This window comes from Haliotis rufescens, unplaced genomic scaffold, assembly GCF_023055435.1.
Source record: "Haliotis rufescens isolate VD_foot unplaced genomic scaffold, xgHalRufe1.0.p SCAF_83, whole genome shotgun sequence".
Taxonomy (NCBI): domain Eukaryota; kingdom Metazoa; phylum Mollusca; class Gastropoda; order Lepetellida; family Haliotidae; genus Haliotis; species Haliotis rufescens.
Genome location: NW_025964376.1, coordinates 849,812 through 869,764, shown reverse-complemented (window position 1 = coordinate 869,764; position 19,953 = coordinate 849,812). Strand labels below are relative to the sequence as shown.

At 40.7% G+C, this 19,953-nt stretch overlaps 1 protein-coding gene across 1 annotated transcript in view; it reads right to left on the bottom strand.

Annotated features, from left to right (window-relative positions):
• LOC124145346 (rho-related GTP-binding protein RhoN-like) overlaps positions 1-19,284 on the bottom strand; it is a 43,117-nt gene extending 23,833 nt beyond the window's left edge. Inside the window, exon 1 of the mRNA XM_046515087.2 lies at positions 18,846-19,284. Within this exon, the coding sequence (XP_046371043.1) occupies positions 18,846-19,064 (219 nt within the window). The 5' untranslated portion in view covers positions 19,065-19,284. The remainder of the gene's footprint in view (positions 1-18,845) is intronic.
• Positions 19,285-19,953: the final 669 nt, after the last annotated feature.

Here is a 19,953-nt window from a genome sequence, read left to right as displayed (position 1 = left end):
GCCTTCCTCGCTAGGATTTGCTGTTCCATTTTTTGTACCTCGATGTTTGAATTTTAGAATCAAGTGAAGTGAGCGTGGACAGATTGCGATTGTGTACATATCGTCAGTCTCAAATCGGCTTGAAGGATGATTGCGAGAACGAACGATGCTGCTGTCATCATTTATGCTGACTTCAACAATTATCCCACGAGGGTTCGTTGTAGCTTATATCATACCGTCAGCGTCATACCGTTGTAGCTATGGTAAACTTGATCATATGATATAGATTTGCAGGGATTTAATTAACTGATGCTTGTGGTGTATTGGTGCATAATTCTAGTTTTCGTAAATTCCGTCAGACATATAATCGAAACAGTTCTGGAGACTGGAATTAAGCAGGACTAAATCCGTCCTGCAAAAAAACGCCATCAGCAAATTGCCGATGGCATTTAATCAATTCAATTAAAGAAAAGAAAATTGGCTGATTTCCCTAGCTGAAGCCATTGCTTGACGATTTTAACCTGGTACGTATGCATCCATGTTCAGGGCTCAGCGTAAGCAGTATGTGCGCCCAGATTGAGTATGTTTATAACACCTGCTGATGTAGATATTGTAGACACAATATCCATAGCTTAATTTTAAAGTTACTTTACCAAGATAACATTTTCTCAACTTTTTAAAAGTTTTGACCTCGATTTATCTCACAAACATTCGGGGCCAAACGAAGAAGTGACGTAGCCCAGATCATGTGTATACAGATTGTGTTCTTATGTCCAAACATCAAACATGCAGAATCTAAGAATCTATTTCAAACTCCTTGCAAAAAACTCATCGCAAAAAATCATGTCCTTGGCAATACTGTTCCACGGTGATCTAAACACACACTTCCTAAAGTAGTGACATTTAAGCCTATTGCGTGGCCAACACATGCCAACGATAACGACCCCAGATGTCAGCGCTAATTACCCACGTGATTTGGTTTATTTTACAGCAAGGTTAAATTTACCATATAATCAGCTCCATGACAGGCAAAGGTCAACGGTCAACAAACTCAAGAATGGCTTATGTTGATGTAACCAACATGTAACATTACGCCTGTCATCCGGTGGTTCAGTATTCCTTAGACTGACATTTGGTCCCAGAAATAAAGTTATCTTTTTTACAAATCTATATCTACAAAATAAAAAGAATAAAATCCAAATGGAGCCTCAAACAATCCTTAATTTCAGGCAGGCAGCTGAGGCAATCTAGGCAAGCCAAATCATTCTTGACTTGTGTTGAACTCCTTTTTAAGTTTCTTCTTTAGGGTCTTGGTAGTCCCGCACCATGAATGTGGAATATATTTATTTTAAGAAAAAAAAATATCTAAAAACGCATACAAAAGCAATTCTAGTCAGCGCTAGCTGGCTCTATGAAATCAGCATCGGGAATTTTTTTTATTTTTAGAGTCAAGAAGGGTATTGTGTGATATAAGATTTCATAGACTAAATGTTAGTCTAGGGTCTGTGAGACAGGCTAAGTATTCCTGAGAGAATTATATTTTGTTAATATGAGATTTTATAGACTAGTTTTCATGTTGTGTGAACACGTGAACACCAGAGAGTCAGCGAAAGTCAACTGTGAGACTGTGCCGCTAATGTAGCGAGCGTGTCATCATGCGTTACAAGACGTGTTAGTGAGTGTGTCAGGTGTTGCTTACAGTTAGCGAGCGTGTCACCATGTGTTTCAGAGCGTTTCATCATGTTTCGTACTGTTAGTGAGTGTATCATCATGTGCTGACGATTGTGTCATCATGTGCTGGTAAGTATGTCATCTTATGTTACTGCTAACGACTGTGTCATGTGTCATTTACTGTTAGCGAGCGCGTCATCATGAGCTAGAAATCTTGGCATGGGCTTGTGGTTGTGCCATCATGTGTTACTCCTAACGACTGTCATGATGTGCTAGTGTGTCACCATGTGCTCCCGAGCGTGTCATCATGTGTTAGAGAGTGTCATGTGTTAGAGAGTCTGTCATGTGTTAGAGAGTGTCATCATGTGTTAGAGTGTGTCGTGTGTTAGAGTGTCATGTATTAGAGAATGTGTCATCATGTGCTAGAGAGTGTGCCATGTGTCAGCAAGGGTCTCATCATGTGTGAGTAAGTTATGTGTGCAATGAGTGTGTGAGACGGCGTGGGTGCCATCATGGGTGATTGTTCATCATGCAACCACGCGTCAGTGGGAACGGTCTGACACCCTGTTGTGAACAAACAACCAACACTTCATAGCTCCTAACGGGGTAGCACAATAAAAGAAGCACAAACACCACAAGGGTAGAATTAACAACAGCAGATACAGGGTTGAGACAAATCAGGATTAAACAAATCTACACGCTTAAGTACTTTCTCGTTCTCGTTGTCGTTAAAAGGGTATTGCGTTATTCCTTCTAATCTCCGCAACCACGTGGCAAACACATGGGCCTTCCCTAGCCCTGCCCGCAGCAGGACATCAGCATGTTCGCAATAGGAAGAGATGACGGCTGATTGTATTCTTGGTCAGGCAATGTTCGCGCTGGGTATTTGACTTGCACCAACTTGAACGTATTGAGTTTCTGCACGCAACAGGCTGTTGGACAGACATCTATGTTTTCGTTGAAGCTTCAATGTATCAGATGGAGCAGTAGTAGTAGTAGTAGTAGTAGTAGTAGTAGTAGTAGTAGTAGTAGTAGCCTTGCTCCAAGGCTTCATTGAAAGAATATTCCACTTATTGCATATTGGTAATCAACAAGACTGCATAGACCAAAAGTACTCTAAGTACGTCAGTATTATAATATTTACATATTTGTGTAGAAGCAAAACAAGTAGATTGCATACAAACTTCATGGTAGACAGTTCGGGTGAATAGGTCAGTAAATAGTCCTTTAAGCCTCTGAGTAGAAATATTGGTAGTAGTAGTAGTAGTAGTAGGAGGAGGAGGAGGAGGAGGAGGAGAGGAGATGAATCTTAGTTACTGTAAGAATGTGGCACCCTGTGATTGCTCACTCTTAAAAAAACCTACATTCTATCATACACAGCACTCATATCAATGCTCATTCTGTTGTCCCAGAATCAGCCTGGGAGCGTCATTGTCACCGTCTACAATATGTCTAATCTCGTTTACATAATCTATAACACAGCTGGGGGAGGTATGCGAGTAGTTGGACGTTTCCGCGGCGTAGCCGGATCGTAATGCACATATGATGGGTGGGGATGGTCCAGTATGTTACACTATTTCTCCACCACGACAGTCTCAGAGTGCTAGCGAGTCGTGCCTTTCTTAGGACGCGGAAGTCAACTTGACAATTCTGGAAGTTTGGTAATTAAAAACGCAGACTTCCGGTAATTTGAGCCGCAAGGCACGAATCCAGGCAAGTTTCCCACACTCTACGAAGGACACTACCACCCAGACAAGTTGTGTAATTTGAGAACTTCATATGAAGGAAAGTAAAGTTCTCGAGTTGTTTCATCGCTAAGAATGTTTATTTTTAGACGTTGATAAAAGGAACATACAGTCATGGTGTGGGTTCTCCACAACCAAAGGGCTTCTACAACTTTGAAGAATAATTTGCCGGTCTGTGTGAAATAACAACAAATAGGAAGACTAGGGCATAAAGGATGGGCCTTTAATTATAGCCGAGGCGGTGATTTTTCATTCATGAAGTACTTCTGCGACCCTTCCGAACAGTTGCTCCTTTTTCATGACCCTCCCAACAGCCAAGTTTGTTGTCATAAAAATCATAATTACTTTGAAAATAAGGTTACCTTATTCACACCCCTGTCACCTTTGTCATATGTGATGACAGTAATTGAAATTCAAAATAGTGTTTGTTTGTGGTTTAACGCTACACTCAGTAATATTCCATCTATATGACGGCGGTCTGGAGATAATCGGGCCAGACAATCCAGTGATGGACATCATGAGCATCGATCCACGCAATTGGGATACGATGACATGCATCAACGAGCCTGACCACCCGACCCTGTTAGTCGCCCCTTACGACATGCTTAGTCGCCAATTACGGCAAGCATGGGTTGCTGAAGACCTATTCTACCCCGGATCTTCACGGGTCACAGCAAAGTGACGGCACTGTTCCCATACCAAGTTTCATCTGTCTGATCAGTTTAGTTTTAGAAACTTTTCTCGTGAAAACAACACAAACAAGCACAAAAACTTGCAAAAAGCGGAGCAGAGTGTGATGCCCCCCTCTAAGACCAACAGAAGGCTCCCAGCGAGCAGCCACGCGACGACTCCATGCAGGCGGAACAATCTGCAGTTCACATCATAAATATTTCTTTTCGTCCACGGATGGCAGTAAAGATTTCCAAATATGCATAAAAACAACAACCGTGTCCTTCCAGACTTAATTTGAAAACCGTGAGATGTATGGAATGACGACGCGTCTTACAGTTAAGAATGTAAATAGAATGAGGGAGGACAGCAGTGAAAGGCGATTGGATGGGGTTTGGTGGGAATGGTGTGAGAGCGGCCGTATTGTGAGGAGACAATTTGAAAGGGGTCCTAAACGAACTTTTTCATAATGTAGTTGTCAATCCTAGACCTTTAACAATACTTTGGGGAAGCAGAAGGAGAAGACTTATTGTACATAAACACCCAAAGAGGGCAGGGTACAAACATGATCTCTGATGCATAATTTACAATATCTCACCTATACAATAGAGCATCAGGATAAGTGGATGTTTCAGTATGGGCCGATAAAATACAAACCACTCGACTCGAATAAACTGCCTTCAGAATCTAAAATTTTATAGAAGCCTGGCGACAGCAATAGTAACGAGTGGGGTAACAACATGGAACTGCTGCCATGCTGTTCTCCTTCAGCGACTGACGACTGTTTAAGAATTGTTTCGGATTATTTCTTCTTTCTCCTTTCCCAAACTATCAATTGATTCAGAACAGCAGGAGTTGCTAAAACTTCCGAAAAATATCTAATCTGACGACAACTCCATATAACTGATCGTCTTTGTCATCGAAAAAGCGTTTCAGTATCGACCGCTGGGGTAATATACAAGGGAATGGTTCTCAATAATCAGTTTTAGCAGCTCAACCAACACGAACAGCAATAATAAGGTGAAATGGCGTCCATTTCACGAAACTGCATACACGTCTATGGGTCCTGACACTAGTTAGGGGCAATATTGGCAGCCAACCCCGAACATAATATCGGCTGATTGTCTTCTGTTATTGCAATTTCATGAGCAGACGACACGAATTTTCCCGCGCCTTATGATAGCAGACGAGCAACTGCACGGGCCGTCTATCTGCAGGCATGACTACCGCGCGGGGCTTAAAATGTCCCATTACAGCGTTTGGTGTATAATATGGAGCATGGCAGTGTGTGAAAGTGTGGGGATGTTACAGTTGACCTTTTAACTACACGGTGTATATGTTGGATAATTGGATTTCTGCTCCATGTTTTTACACATGCTTCTCGTGGGGTTGCTCCATTAAGTGATCTTGTTTTTCGTCATCTGTCACCCTCCTGTCTGCGCAAGACAGCTCAGTGGGCAAATGTCGGATGAACGCCGGACGGAGTATAGGTTTAGAGATAGACCGGGATAACACACAATGTTATTGCTCCAGGGCTTCTAACAAGAATATATTGGCATAGTTTGTGGTTATTGCTCCATATGGAGTCCTAAAATCTGTCAACGAAGGCTATAATACAAGATGGATCAAGTTGTTCAGCACGGATTCAAGCACATGTTACCCACTATTAATAGAATGGCTATATCCATAGGCTAGATCAGTTGGCCCTTTAATACATGTTGTATGAAAACTAATAATAAATATAAAACATCATAAGCTATCCTTGGTTCTGCACGTTTGACGCCTCAGATCCCGCACACGGTTTGACAGCTGACATTTTGTAAGACACCATCAGATTAATGATGTTATGTTTGACATTTCCGGAGCGTCTGCCAGTTTCGACAATCTAATGTAATATGACGTTTTTAAATATCTTGAAATTATGAACAAAGATCAGTGGTATGGTACAGGTGTACGAGTGGAGGTATGTGTCTTCACGTGTTCATAACATGGCAACAGACAGCTTGACAAATTGTCAGAGGCGTTAAGTTTCAGGGCATATTGAAACACATCCATTTTCCTGGACGTTCCTGATTACTTTTAGAGATCATACCTAACTGTACCAAGGAGACTGTCGCCACCGCATTGCATCAGATGATTTGATATGGAAGTCTCTGGGATAGTTAAGAAGTTACAGCCATCAACGCAAGTATTTCTGTAGGTGCAACAGGTACAGGCTTCTCGGACAACTAATGGTTTATGGTCGTCTCTTGGACTGGTAAGGAACTGTCTGTTGACGTCTCAGACGAGCGTGTAAGAGCAACAGCAGATTTCTACATGGCACCGAGCAGAGATAGCATCGATAACACAGGTCGTATGGTTGTGAACTATCTGACACATTGCCGGCCTGATCAAATCCCAGGCCTTATCGTCTCACTTGCTGACAGATTGGCAGGTGTTTTGATTTCACTACAGGGTGATTGAGAAGGTCAAGACTGATATATAATGTCCGCATAGTTTTCATATTTGGAAATGATGTAGTCAGCAAATTATAGCAAAATTTGCCTGTGCAAGGTGCAGTAAGGCCTCCGGGTAATACAGCGTTTCACATAATTAATAAAATCAATTGTATGTAAAGTTTCTGGTCACGTCACACATCGTATGAAGCGAATTACACATAAATGTTACTGTTAGGTAGTTAACATCATGAACTTAAAACAAACCTATCAAAATAAACAAACTGACTCAGTTATTTTATGCCAAATAAGGTAAAACAATATTGAGCAACACACGTATATTAATATGAGAATTTAAGTTCATTGGTTAGCAGAAAATCCGTAACCATATAATTTTTAAAAATGTGGCCTTATTGCGCTACGAGACACAACAGGGAGTTGATTGAACAAGATGCCCACAGCCCACCAATTTCTGTCCATACTCATCTGCCAGTGTGTCATCTGGGACTTGTTCTAAACCCTTAATAGCGTTTTGTGTCGGGAGTTTGACTTTCAAAGACTAAATAGATATTGACAATGCCACGCATGTGAAGAGAGTGGGTGCATTTTTTGTTTAGCGCCGAAGTTCGCAATGTTCCAGCTACGTAAAAGAAAGCTGCAATTCAATAAGTCTAAGCAAAGACGTATATACAATATACATATCTATATACGTCATTGGTCTAAGCAAGCCAAATTTAAACCATTGATTGAAGCATGAACGACGATACACTCAATACGGTGCCCGATGACAAGTAATACATTAAGTCAAGTCATTGAGTCTGACTACCAAATCTTCTCTCATCGGCTTTAATGACAGACATGGGACCTATTCGTTCCCACAGTTACATGGGTGAACACATCCATGATGCCTGCTCTAACACACCAGGGGCGGTGGGGTAGCCAAGTGGTAAAAGCGATCGCTCGTCACGCTGAAGTCCCAGGTTTGATTCCCTACACGGGTACAATGTGTGAAGCCCATTTCTGGTGTCATCCGCCGTGATATTGCTGGAATATTTCTAAAAGCGGCGTAAAACCCAAATCACTCACTCTCTAACACATTGGTCAATATATAAAGGCCCGTAAAGGTCCGGGGTAGAATAGGTCTTCAGCAACCCATGCTTGCCGTAAGAGGCGACTAACGGGTGGTCAGGCTCGCTGACTTGGTTGAAGCATGTCATCGATCCCAATTGCGTGGATCGATGCTCATGATATCAAACACTGGATTGTCTGGTCCAGACTCGATTATTTACAGACAACCGTCATATAGCTGGAATAGTGCGGCGTAAAACAACAAACAACAAACCAACCAACCAATATATAAAATGTCATGTCCAAGTAATATATAATATATTATATATTTATATGTTTCGCAGCTTGGGCTATTATTTCATCTGCGTAGCGTCACGTGTTCGTCACAAACGTAGTCGTAGTAATCATCGCGGTATAATTGATGGCGAGTGACACTTGGTGTCAATTACGCTGCAATAACACAAGTTGCCAGCACAATGGGATGGTCGGCATCCCTCGATGCCAGGAGCCATTACCTGCACGTGGTACTGCTGATGGTGTATAAACGTTGATCTCTGTACAAAGACATTACTGTCGGCCATGTATGTTAGGTATCCACAGCAGACAGGGAGACGCATGTCCCAGCCACTGAAACATTGTGAACCTGCAGCGCGTCTGACGGAGTGGAGGCTGGGGGTTGGGTTGAGACCGCATACTATTTCTGAACTGCTTAAGACATACGATAAAATAGACCAAATAGCTTTCTTGTAAAACCTCAAAGAGCCATTAAATTAGAATACAGTTACACGCAATCGGTGCGCGTTTTGAAACAGCTTTATTAATCATTGCTATGTTAACAAATGTCACATTGCTTCTAAAATAAAGTGTATATATTACTAGGTTTGTTAATTCCATGACTTGTTCTTGTTGCTGAAGCAATACCGATGAGCCGTTAAGGTCATTCCATGTGATCAGTAGCCCCTCTTCCACGGGATGTTGGATATCAATATGATTTTATTCTTGACCGGGGCTCAATGATATAGAGATGAGGCCCTGAACCAGAAGCTACATTCATTCGTAGAACTGTCATCTGTCCGGGCTGAACGTGTGAGAAGAGCGGTTTGGTTTGACACCGCCTTGAACATTATTTCAGAATAGCCCGAAGTGATGCAGGTAGACTTTGCTATCGCTGCTAAATGATCGGCATACCTCATGTAACTGAAATACTGAATAATCGACGTGTTGTGAGGAGCACAATATGTGTGGATCAACTCCCTCACGTACAAAGTGATGATTTATTCTTGACCGTGGCTCCATAAGATGAGGCCTTGAACCAGAAGCTACATTCATTCGTAGAAACGCTATCTGTCCGGATTGGACGTTTGAGTGAGCGATTTTGGCTTGACGGCGCTTTGAACACTATTTCAGAAAAGCCCTGAGTGATGCATGTGGACGTTGTTGAACGTGCATAACGAAATGCACATGAATCTCGGATAACATAATATGTTTATTCTTGACCGAGGATCAATGGTACAGAGGTGAGACCCTGAACCAGAATCCACATTTAACATTCATTCAACGCGTCGAAATATGTTATCTGTGTTGAAGGGTTGAACTTTGGCCTTGCATGACGAGATGTACAGCTTGATATGGGAGATGGACGTGTTTGAGGGGAAATGGACCGTGATTCCGTAGGGAGCAATAAACTTGTTGCTTCATTCGACAGGAGTTAATTCTAATGGAGCGCGGGGACCTGTGATGCAACGCGGACAACCCACTGCAATTAATTACAAGCAATACCACCTGTGCCCGCAAACCAGGTGTGTACAGCGCCCTCTCATTTCACAAGATTATCAGAATCTCTTACTTCACGCCCGACAACAAGCAGCGGGGCACCTAAATCAAAGATGCTAGACTCAAAGGAAAGATAATTGGGAGTGGAAAGAAGTTACAATCTTTGATACATTGCCTTTCCGAATACACTCTTTCATTCATGTTGAATTTTAGTGTTGTATAATTGAGCGGTACAGCCTGAGCGGATACGTATTTTCTGTAGTTGAGGTGTTCTGCAAGGCTGGTTATTTTGTCCAATTCTGTTGGTTTAACCAAATTTATAAACTACACACCATTAACATATGTTCGATGATACGGTGGAGTCATGGCTGTATATGTGCTATATATAATTAACTACAAGCTAATAGAAGCATTTAGAAGTTGGGAGTATTAAGTAAAGATATATATATATGGATGAACAACTTCTTTATTACAATTTCGGTGACGTTTCGGTGTAGGTTCTAACACCGTTATCAAGCAAGTATCCATATATCTTATCCTTACCAGTTAATATTCTTTAAATGTCATGATATTTATAATATTGTCTTAACATTCGATTTAATTAATTTAAGTAAGGTAATTAAAATTAACGGCTGAAAGTTGGCATTATGCCGTGTTTAATGACGTACATCAATGGCCAATTTAAAACATAATTGTTACTTCACCAACCTGGAACTTTACATAATAAGAAAGGCTGACCTGAAATCGAATGTCCAATTAAAGACTACTTCGACACTATGTAAATATCGTCATATGAAGCGTTGGCATTCTGGTAATTGCTTCAATTCATTAATAATCATTAATCATGAATGACACATGGCGTACTCCAGGAATGTTGATTCTGTAAACGACCTAACTGCACTTGGCTTTTCCATGATGTGTAGCGCTGGGAATAAGTGTGATTCTTTTTCCTTTGTTTCATGTGTTTAAAGATGGACTCCGTGACTGAGGAAAAGTAGGGTCCAGCCATAGTGGTTCCAGTGCATATTTACGGAGTCGCAAATAATGTATGTAAATAGAACGTTTGTCTTTTACGGTGTTGCATAATGCAACATTTGCATTTGAATTAAACAAGTATCACTTTAAATGACCGACTTAAAATGCACACCACGTATCAGTATGTGTTTCCGGGTTTAATTGCAACGAACAATAAACCTAGATCCACAATACTGACGATACTGTACTACACCATTGTCTGTCTTAATTGCCTTTCCGGTAACACATGGTGGCCTACATGATTCATGTATTTGATTAGGGTCATGTTACTCCTGGACACTACATGGTGGTCGTCAGGACCTGATACTGAAACGTCCTCAAACTGGCAGGAAGAACGACGTGTGCGTGCATGTGCTTTGCAAAACTTCTGTACGTGGGCCCTAATCGCTCTCACAGTCCCTCAACCATATGATTTCCCCTTCAAACCAGCCCTTACTGTAATGCTATGGCCCTAAAAGAAGCAAGTCCAGATTTTCCGCAGGTTCAGGTTCTAAATCTCCCATCTCAACGTGGTTCCTTTTCAATTCAAATTTATTTGCATGTTTGTATCAAAATTATTTATTTTCTGAGACTGAGCGACAGTCAACGTGAGGCCCTATTCTTGTGTAGGCGAATCTTCTATATCAATTCTGTTTATTATCGTCTCGATCATTTGCAACAAAACTACCATATATAACTGTCAATTCTGACAACAGAATTTGATGAATGCATCTCTCTTGAAATAAGAATCCCATTTCGTGGGCAGAAGCATCACTCTTTCATTTCAATCGACAAAGACATTACCGATGAAATCCATACCAATACCATTTCGATACTAGTGTATGCTGGAGTAGGCATTAGTTCATATCGAGATCAAATCTTAAGTTTTCTTGTCTAGTACATTAGTAAACGTTCACAGAACGAAGGAAAACATCAATTTGGCATCCCCAAGTTTAACAATATCACTGCACATTGAATGTAGTGGAGGTGATGACACAAGTCAACACTGCATGGCCAGAAATCGAATCCAATATCTTCCATGTCACGAATCAAACTAACTTTATTCTCCTTCCATCCACAAGTCACCAATTATTTCTGCCTCTCTCATCTACTTACATAGCAATATGTTCAGCCGTTCTAACCTAATCGATTCCTTTTCACTCCAAATGCATTGGAAGATAAACAGAAGTGTGCCGGACGATCACCGTTTGGCCTGTTCTTCTTACGCAATGGAGTCCATCAGGTGGTGTTTTGGGTGACATAAGTGGATTTTCTATCGGAATTCCAATCGTCATCGTCTATTTTAATCAGTTCGATTGCAAAGTGACCATCTTTCCGCGGAGAGAGAAAATAAAAGCCGACGTAATGAGTCCCCCGGCATTACACCGATGCGAGACAGACCGCGGAGGAATTTGTCTCCCGTAATTGAGGTAATAAAGTAGCCTGTGGTGGATGTATTTCGGCGTTTTACGATTTTTAAGGGTTTAAATGGAAACGAAGAATTGATCTCAAGGTGTATGTACAAATGGAATGTCTGGGTCTCCCTGATGACATAAACTACTGATCAAGCAATATCTCGTCTCTTCATGAATATCTTAAATTAGAGGTAATTTTATTCAATCCCCCTCAATTACTGGACTAGACGCCTACTGGATAGAACTCAAACTTAAAAGGGTTTGAAGCCTCATCCCAACTCTGTTAACACTATAAAGCGGCCCTGTTTCTATTTCAACTAGTATCAAATGGTAATTGGCCATCACCAATATAACAAAAACTCCGAAAATCCTCCGAAATGAATAGAGTGCATTAACGGCGAGACCATCTTACATCCTAATTCACGCTGAAGGTGGTACATTAGTGAATAAATAGTTATAGATTTTTTTAAGTTCGCATAAATATCAAATAACTGAGTATATGTCACCAAAATTTGGATTGAGTGAGTATAGTTTTAAGCCGCGTTCAATATACAACAGTAATACTAAGGCGTAAACCAGATTGAAAACAAACTATCTATAAGAATGCATCGGGGACACGCCTCTTGCGCAAAAGTTGGTTGGTGTTCAAGGCCTCAGGAAAGCTTTCAAACCGTTTTATGGTAGACATTTCCAAACTTGACGCATCATTGACAAAACTTGTCAATTCTGAAGCAATTCCCTTGTTTGACTTGTACCATATTTTCGTTCCCCTGTGTTTTCAGGTAAACAATTGACTTGTCTTTTCATATGTTTATTCACACATGCTCGTGATTTAGTCGGAATCTTACGAAAAGACCGTACCATCGTAAAAAGATATTTCATATGATTACGGAATCGTTTTGTCGCCATATTTATCTAAATTCAATATGCAGCTCGAGATTGTAAGGCACGTTCGATGGCGGTTGAATTCTTATCAACAGATCGCAAAATGATTCCCTCCTCCGGGCGCTGAGACTCCTCACGTGGTAATTTGTCATTAGGCTACATCATCTCGTGCATCACTCTTCAAATAGACTACGTCCAATATGAAGCATGTGGTTTGCCATAAAGCTCAATACAAAGGATAACTACAGCTTTCACTAGATCAGATTTATGGTTAACGCGAGAAACCTGCCTCTTTCACCTCTACAATAACACGTTCGCCATGGAGACTTGGAAAGAATACGTCCCCTCAGGTATCTTTGACAGAGTGCTAATTAGAGCTCGTCTGTTTCCGGTCACTCGGCGACCTTCAACCTTGGCCATCCTGCGTCCCCACCACCTGCAGGTGAAAGGTCAGTGGCAGCCAACACGGTAATAACCCGCTGACATGTCGAATAAAAAGTAGCACTTTACGTCTGTCTACATGCCACGGAAACTCCATAGTCAGTTAGTCTATTGCTCTTCAAACAAAATCTGGGTATGATATTTTTTGGTTTTTGCTAAATTTACAAACTTTGAAACTATGTTCTATGTTCTATGTTCTATATGGATAGCAGTTATTACCCAAAAAGGAAAAACTGTCTACAAAGTGCACCACTGCGTTACACACACGCGCACACACACACACACACAAGAAGATATATTTCTCTCAATCTGTCATGTTTCTACACCTTCAGAGTGGTATATTAAAGTGAACGAGTATTCTTTAACGACACTTTGAGCAATTTTCCAGCAATATCACGGCGGGGAACACGGGCATGGTGCCGACAAACCTAGAAACATAATAACGTCGAATTTTGGATTTGAACCCAGTAAACCTTACGAAATCATGAGCTATGGTAAACACAAAGTCTCTATGACCAAATATGCTGGCGTAATGAGCACTACGATAATAAAAACGAGGAGCATGCCGTTGATGGCATTGCGGGGATGTTGAAAGTGATAAGTTCAAGAAATGACACATCTAATGGAATCCTCTAAGAAACCGGAATCCATTTGAAAAAATGACAATGCATTAACTTTGTGCAGATAGTCTTAATGCAATTCATCCGCGGGCAATGGAACCTACAACTTGTGGAGGGGGAGATGACGGCTGAAGGCGGAGATATTGATGATGATATTCTCAGAAGTCCACAGCAGACAACTGATATTAATGAAACATTTCACATCCAATTTCGCAAATTTTCAAACTCAGTCGAGCAGATGTTATCCGCGAATCGGCCAATACTCCAGTCCATTAAATAGATCGGCAAATCATCTCTGTCGACAAATGCATCCTAAAGTTGAAATTCTATTAAGATGTAATTTACTTTAGCGGTAATTTTATCAAAACATTATTTGAAATAGTCCCATATAATCGCGTCTTACAACCTGTTGTTTTTTAATGCAACGGTTCTTAAGGAGAATTCCGCTGTGTTGCAAGAAATGTGTTCATGTTTTGGAGAGATTGAATTATCCAATCAGAGCTGACAAATACTGCAGTTGAACCCATTTCACATCATTTCACTACATGGAGAGGTTCCCAGGGTAGAAAACGTGGGTCGATTACTTCCTGTTCATGCAAATTGAAAACAAAATGCTTCCAATTTTTCTTTTTTCCATAGATTTCATAGTAAAAACCAACAGTCTATTACTCAAATTATCAGTTCGCGGAACATATTCCATTTAATGCTTTGTATTTTTTGCATGAAAAGTCTCATAAATAAACAACTTCTTTTCTTCTCACGCGTGAGTTTCAAAACCAAAATGAAATATTGAAACGCGTCTGTGCCGAGGCAACACCCTCACTGTTAAGCAACTTGAAATATTAGTTTTTATATCGTCACAACGTGAAATTTACAACCGCAGTTTAATGGATATTGATTGCTAAATACCTTAAGTATGTTCCCACACGCAACGAGATTATAAACAACGTTTGATTCTTGCACAAACACGTGCCTTATCAATAGTCCCCTGTGCGCATGTCAGCAAACTAGGATTAATTCAGTTTACTGTAGGTTGATAAAAAACAACTACATGCTAGCTGGTTAAATAGTCCTCGCCGTCTCACAAAACCTAAGGCTGTGGTATGACCCCAGAGGACGCTTTACCAGATACGAGATACATTAACATTGTTTTACGTCTCCTTGGAGAGTCCCTTTAAGTGAGTGAAATTGTCCGTATTGGACCCTTCAGCTGTACAGCGACATGTAATTCACACTTGCAAACCTTCACTTCAGATAATAAAAGTCAAGATAAATCTGATGCTTCATCAATATCTGCCAATCATTTGTCAAAGGCCACGCCCCTGTTAAACCGAGCGCTGTGTTGTGTAAGTCACCTCATCAATGAAGAATCCAAGATTCAGAACAAACTAACTCATGAGGCTCAAAATCGTTAATCGTTAATTTCGAATAGTTCACTCATCCAAACCCATCGCACTATCGAGCACGAGCATAGTATCCTAGACTGCCATTTAGTCCCAAAAATAAAGTTCTCTTGTTCAAAAACCTATATCTACTAAATATAACATAAACTCCACATGGAGTCCAGGACAATCCTCCACTTCGGGTGAGGCAATCTAGACTTGCCAAATTATTCTTGACTTGAGTTGGACTCCTTTTTAATTTATTCTTTTGAGTCTGGGAGACAGACTAGCAGTAACCGTCAATAAGTCATTATAACCAACGCCACACATCACAAGGAATCGTTTCCATAATGATGAGCAATAATCAAGTCGTGAAAACATTTCATGCCAACTAAAAACTGATTATCAGTACAAATAATATTTAAACACAATCACAACTTAAAATAATTTTTATCATCAACAAGTCAAAAAAAACGTTCTTATTCTTGCTATCAATAAATTACCATTCGTTTTCATCACCTTTGTTTGTAAAGACAGCCGTTTGTTTCTACATGACCGATATGGCACTGGATGTTATACGCATAGGTAGTTGCGCCATAAATAAACATAACTCGTGTCATTGTCTATGGAAACGATGACGGAAAACTCAATCATTTAGGAATCCAGCACTACGCCACCCCTTATCATGAAGATCAGAGACACGAGCACAGCCAGCAGTATCCAAAATAACCATCCAAAGACGTCAGCACACCTGCGCTAAATATAAGCCCCATGGCTTGCCCATTATAGGATGTGCAGGAAGGTATTGTGCAAAAAGATGCCCGTCTAAAAATAGCAACTTACACATGGGAAAAGTACCATTACCTCCAATCTCACATAATATGCAACTTTTTAGAAACCTTTCAAGCCATGGACATTCCAATACATGTAAATGGAAGGTACGTTAGCCACTCGGGTTGATGAATGCCAAAACGTGTTCGTTGTGGTTTTACTCGCCAAGGGGCAGAGAACGATTACCAAGTGCTTGATGTAATATGAGTGGTTTGGCACATATGCACCTGCATTGACGTTTTTTCAAAGGAATGGCATGCATTTGCTGCGATCTCCACTCTGCCAGTCTCTGGATGCAAAACCGAACACAGAAACATTGTTCCCGTTGAACATTCAGGGTAGTCGAACTTTCGTCAATGAAACCTGACATAGCTAGAGTAGACAAATACTTAGTCAAAGAAAACACTTCGTTAAGACAATTGTAGGTTTTTTGTTCAAAAGAACCTTTCCTCTTCTGCTGTGGAACCAAATAAACTAGACTAGTCTGTCTTACAGACCCTGATACAAATATATATCAAATACAGCCCATGCAAGTCTATAATGTTTGGCAAGTCTAGATCACTTCAGTGAAAATGAAGAGAGTCACTGGGCTCCTTTTTATTATATTTTTATTAAGATAACTGAACAACTGTTTTTTTTATGTACGATATGTTCATTTCAGAGACTAGATTTTAGTCTAAAACTAGACTTGCCTTGGCTTTTAGTTACAAAAATGAAATACAAATTAATTCCACAGTTATGGCGCAGGACCGTAGCGATAGCTGTCATATATTATACACGTGCCCACATCGTAACGCTACACAGAGACTCACAAAAGCACTTCAAGTAACGTTGTTCCCACGCTGGTGTTCTTATACGGTCTTTCTTCTCGATAGATATTAAATTTTTTTTATAAAAATTCAATTTGATTACACAAAAAAAGATTCTCATTACAAACTGCAATACGATCCCTGTATGTTTTTGTACGCTTTTGGTCAAGGTAAAACAAAAACAACCGCTGGCTAGACGTTCATTTGGACGTGTACGATCGTCTTACAAAGTGAATTATTAAGATTGCTGTATAAAGATGATACGGTGAGACGAGATTTTCCGTTTAATTTGCTCGGGGCAGGTAACATAGTCATATCAAAGTAAGATATATTCTTCCGAACAGCGTCAATATATTTAATACAAATGTCACACATATTTACACCTATTACGGCTCAGGAGTGGTATCTGTACGGCCCTGACTTAGCACATGTAATCATTTTACGTTTTCGTCTTATATCTTCACATAAACGGTATCAAGTTCTTCAATTTGGATATATTTGAAGGAAACGTACACTATTCAAACTACAAGGTTTGCTGTTTACCATTTTTAATGACCCTGTTATAAAAGATTCGAAGTTGTGAAACTGGAAACGGCCAAGAAAGTTTAAAGAGACGACGGAACTGAATGTAAAGCTCGAGAAAAATATAAAAAATTATCAACAGTATAATCTCATTAAAACGGAAGCGAATTTCCAATCCCGCAAGCGTTGAACACACCAAACGATGACGTATTTAACCCCTAAAAACTCCTTTCCAAACAAACGGGAAAACAAATTGGTTCACCAGAGCACTGCGAAAAGAGAAACGTCATTCCAAGACATGAGGTTGGGAGCCAACCTACTGGTGTTCGTCATTCCTCTGAAACACTGCATACATTTGGCCATATCCAATGGAATAGGTCGTGCGATGCTGTATGAGATGATCGCTTTCATGTCCACGAATGTCAACGGCTAATTAACAGTTCACATTACCTCACAATACGTACGAAATTAGTCAGTGGGGCGTGAGCGGCTTAGATCAAAGGGAATTACCGCTAATAACAATTGCTCTTACCCAGATATTGTACGGGAGTATTTAATAAGGCGAAAGTCAAGACGGGTCTTAATTATAGGAGGTATTGCGCTCAAGCCGGGTGATTAGTAGCGTCAGATGCAACTTAAAACACGTTAAGAATGTCAAAGAAGTAAATGAGCGTACTTGTTTAAATTAAGACGTTTTATTACGAAAGCAACTGGCTGGGATTATAGAGTAAATGAATCAAATGTTTAATTTATTTAGTCCAGGGCCCACTTGCACAAAACGATCTTAGCGCTAAGACTATTGTAAGCCTATGCTAAAGTATGGGAGTTACGATCATCTTAGCGCTAATATCGCTTTGTGCAAGTGAGCCCTGGTATACCCTCGTTGAGGGTTCGATCAAGGACATACTTCGAGACACGAATAGTTTAGGTGTGATATTTATCACATATTCGGATACAAAAATAACATCTTAAAATCTATCCGGTATTTCATCAATACGATAAAGTATGTTTGATATGTAATTAAGCTCCGGGCGTCAACTTTAATGTTGAACATAATACCTATATACAATGCTTACTCACGCCATAGATGTGATTAATATTGATGTGCTCAGTGATACAACACCATCTGAAAGCAATCTGAATTTATAACATGCGGTGAAACCAGGCATTAGTGACGCTGGGTTGAATAAGGAGACAAATCAGTATGAGAAGTCAATAGAAGAGGCATCCCACAGACGCCCTGGTGTATATTGATGACAGATGGGTTGTTTTCGCAAGTCGAATGGAATGTATTTCACCTGTAGCGTAAACACGTGTTGTGCAACGACCATGTGTTTCTAAATATCACCGCTTATACAGTTTTGGTGTGTTAACGCGGATGAGCAGTTAGCGGAATTATCTGAATGTATATAAATAGTGACACGTTAATCACAAGGAAAGCCGGAAATGGTCTTATCAACTTTGACAGACATATATACCCGATTGCACAAGCAGACCCCAACCTGGGACATTCATAAAGGCCTGACACCGACAGACAATACACAAACGTCAAACAATTAGTTTAGGAAAGTTCAAAGCATACTTACATCCGAGAATTCACCGGGTTTGCAGTACATCCGAATAAGGGAAGTTTTCCCACAGCTACAATCCCCAACCACGACAATTTTAGATCTCACTAAAGTCACTTCGGACTCTGTGTCTGGGCTTGTCGGGGCACTCATTGTTTCCTTAGTTGGGGTTGGGCTTCGAGCCGAGTCCCCTTTCAGAGGCATAAACACAAACTCGGAACAAGCCTGGTCCTTCATTGGTGTTGTGCGTTTAGAATCCGTCTTGATATAATAATCCGAACCGAAGCTTGAGACGGAATTCTACTCCCTTCCTTGTCTGTGACCCATCAACACACACCCCTTCTAGTTTCTGACAAGACTGCACCCATTCACTAATCGCTGAAGCATGGAAGGCTAGCTTACTGTCGACTGTGTACACAGTGCGAGTCGGAGTTAGTGTCACGTGCTTCTGGTGAATGGGATATCACGTGGTACAGCGCAATCAGCCAATCGGCGTCAGCAACACTCCCTCAGCGTAGCCACGAGCAGACGACATGGGAAAGTCCACCTCATTGACAGACGAAACCTGTTTGAGTTGTGCCAGCTACAGAGCAGTTATCTACCTTTATATGAATCAAACCAGGCTGTCGCTATCCTCAAGGTTGAAGTACTCGAGGTTATTGCATAGCAATCCATTCCTGGAGAACCCACGGAGACCAACGAACAAAACCTTTGACCCAAGACATTTTCAACAAAGCTCCAAGCAGCGAGTATACAATTTAAAGCTGCATGGTGCATAATGGTTATGCGTAACGGTATCGGAGTAGTTTTATCAACCAGACGAGGAGAACAGAAGTTTATGCGGCCCACGGGTCGCTATTACTTGACTCCCAAGTGCTAGGGGCTATTTTCTCAGTTGGGAGGAATAATGACGGCGAATGCCTTACGTTGAAATACGCACCAGGGAGCCACGGAATTTAAAACCATCTGGTTTTTATACAAGCTGGAAATCTTTGCAGGGTCTTTAAAGATTATTTTACAAGGGAAGGATAACTTTTGACGTTTTTATTACAGAAGGTTTATCAAACGGATGGGTTGGTGCTGAAACATTGGGTTGTAAAATGGGTTAGCCCGCTGCGTTCCCATT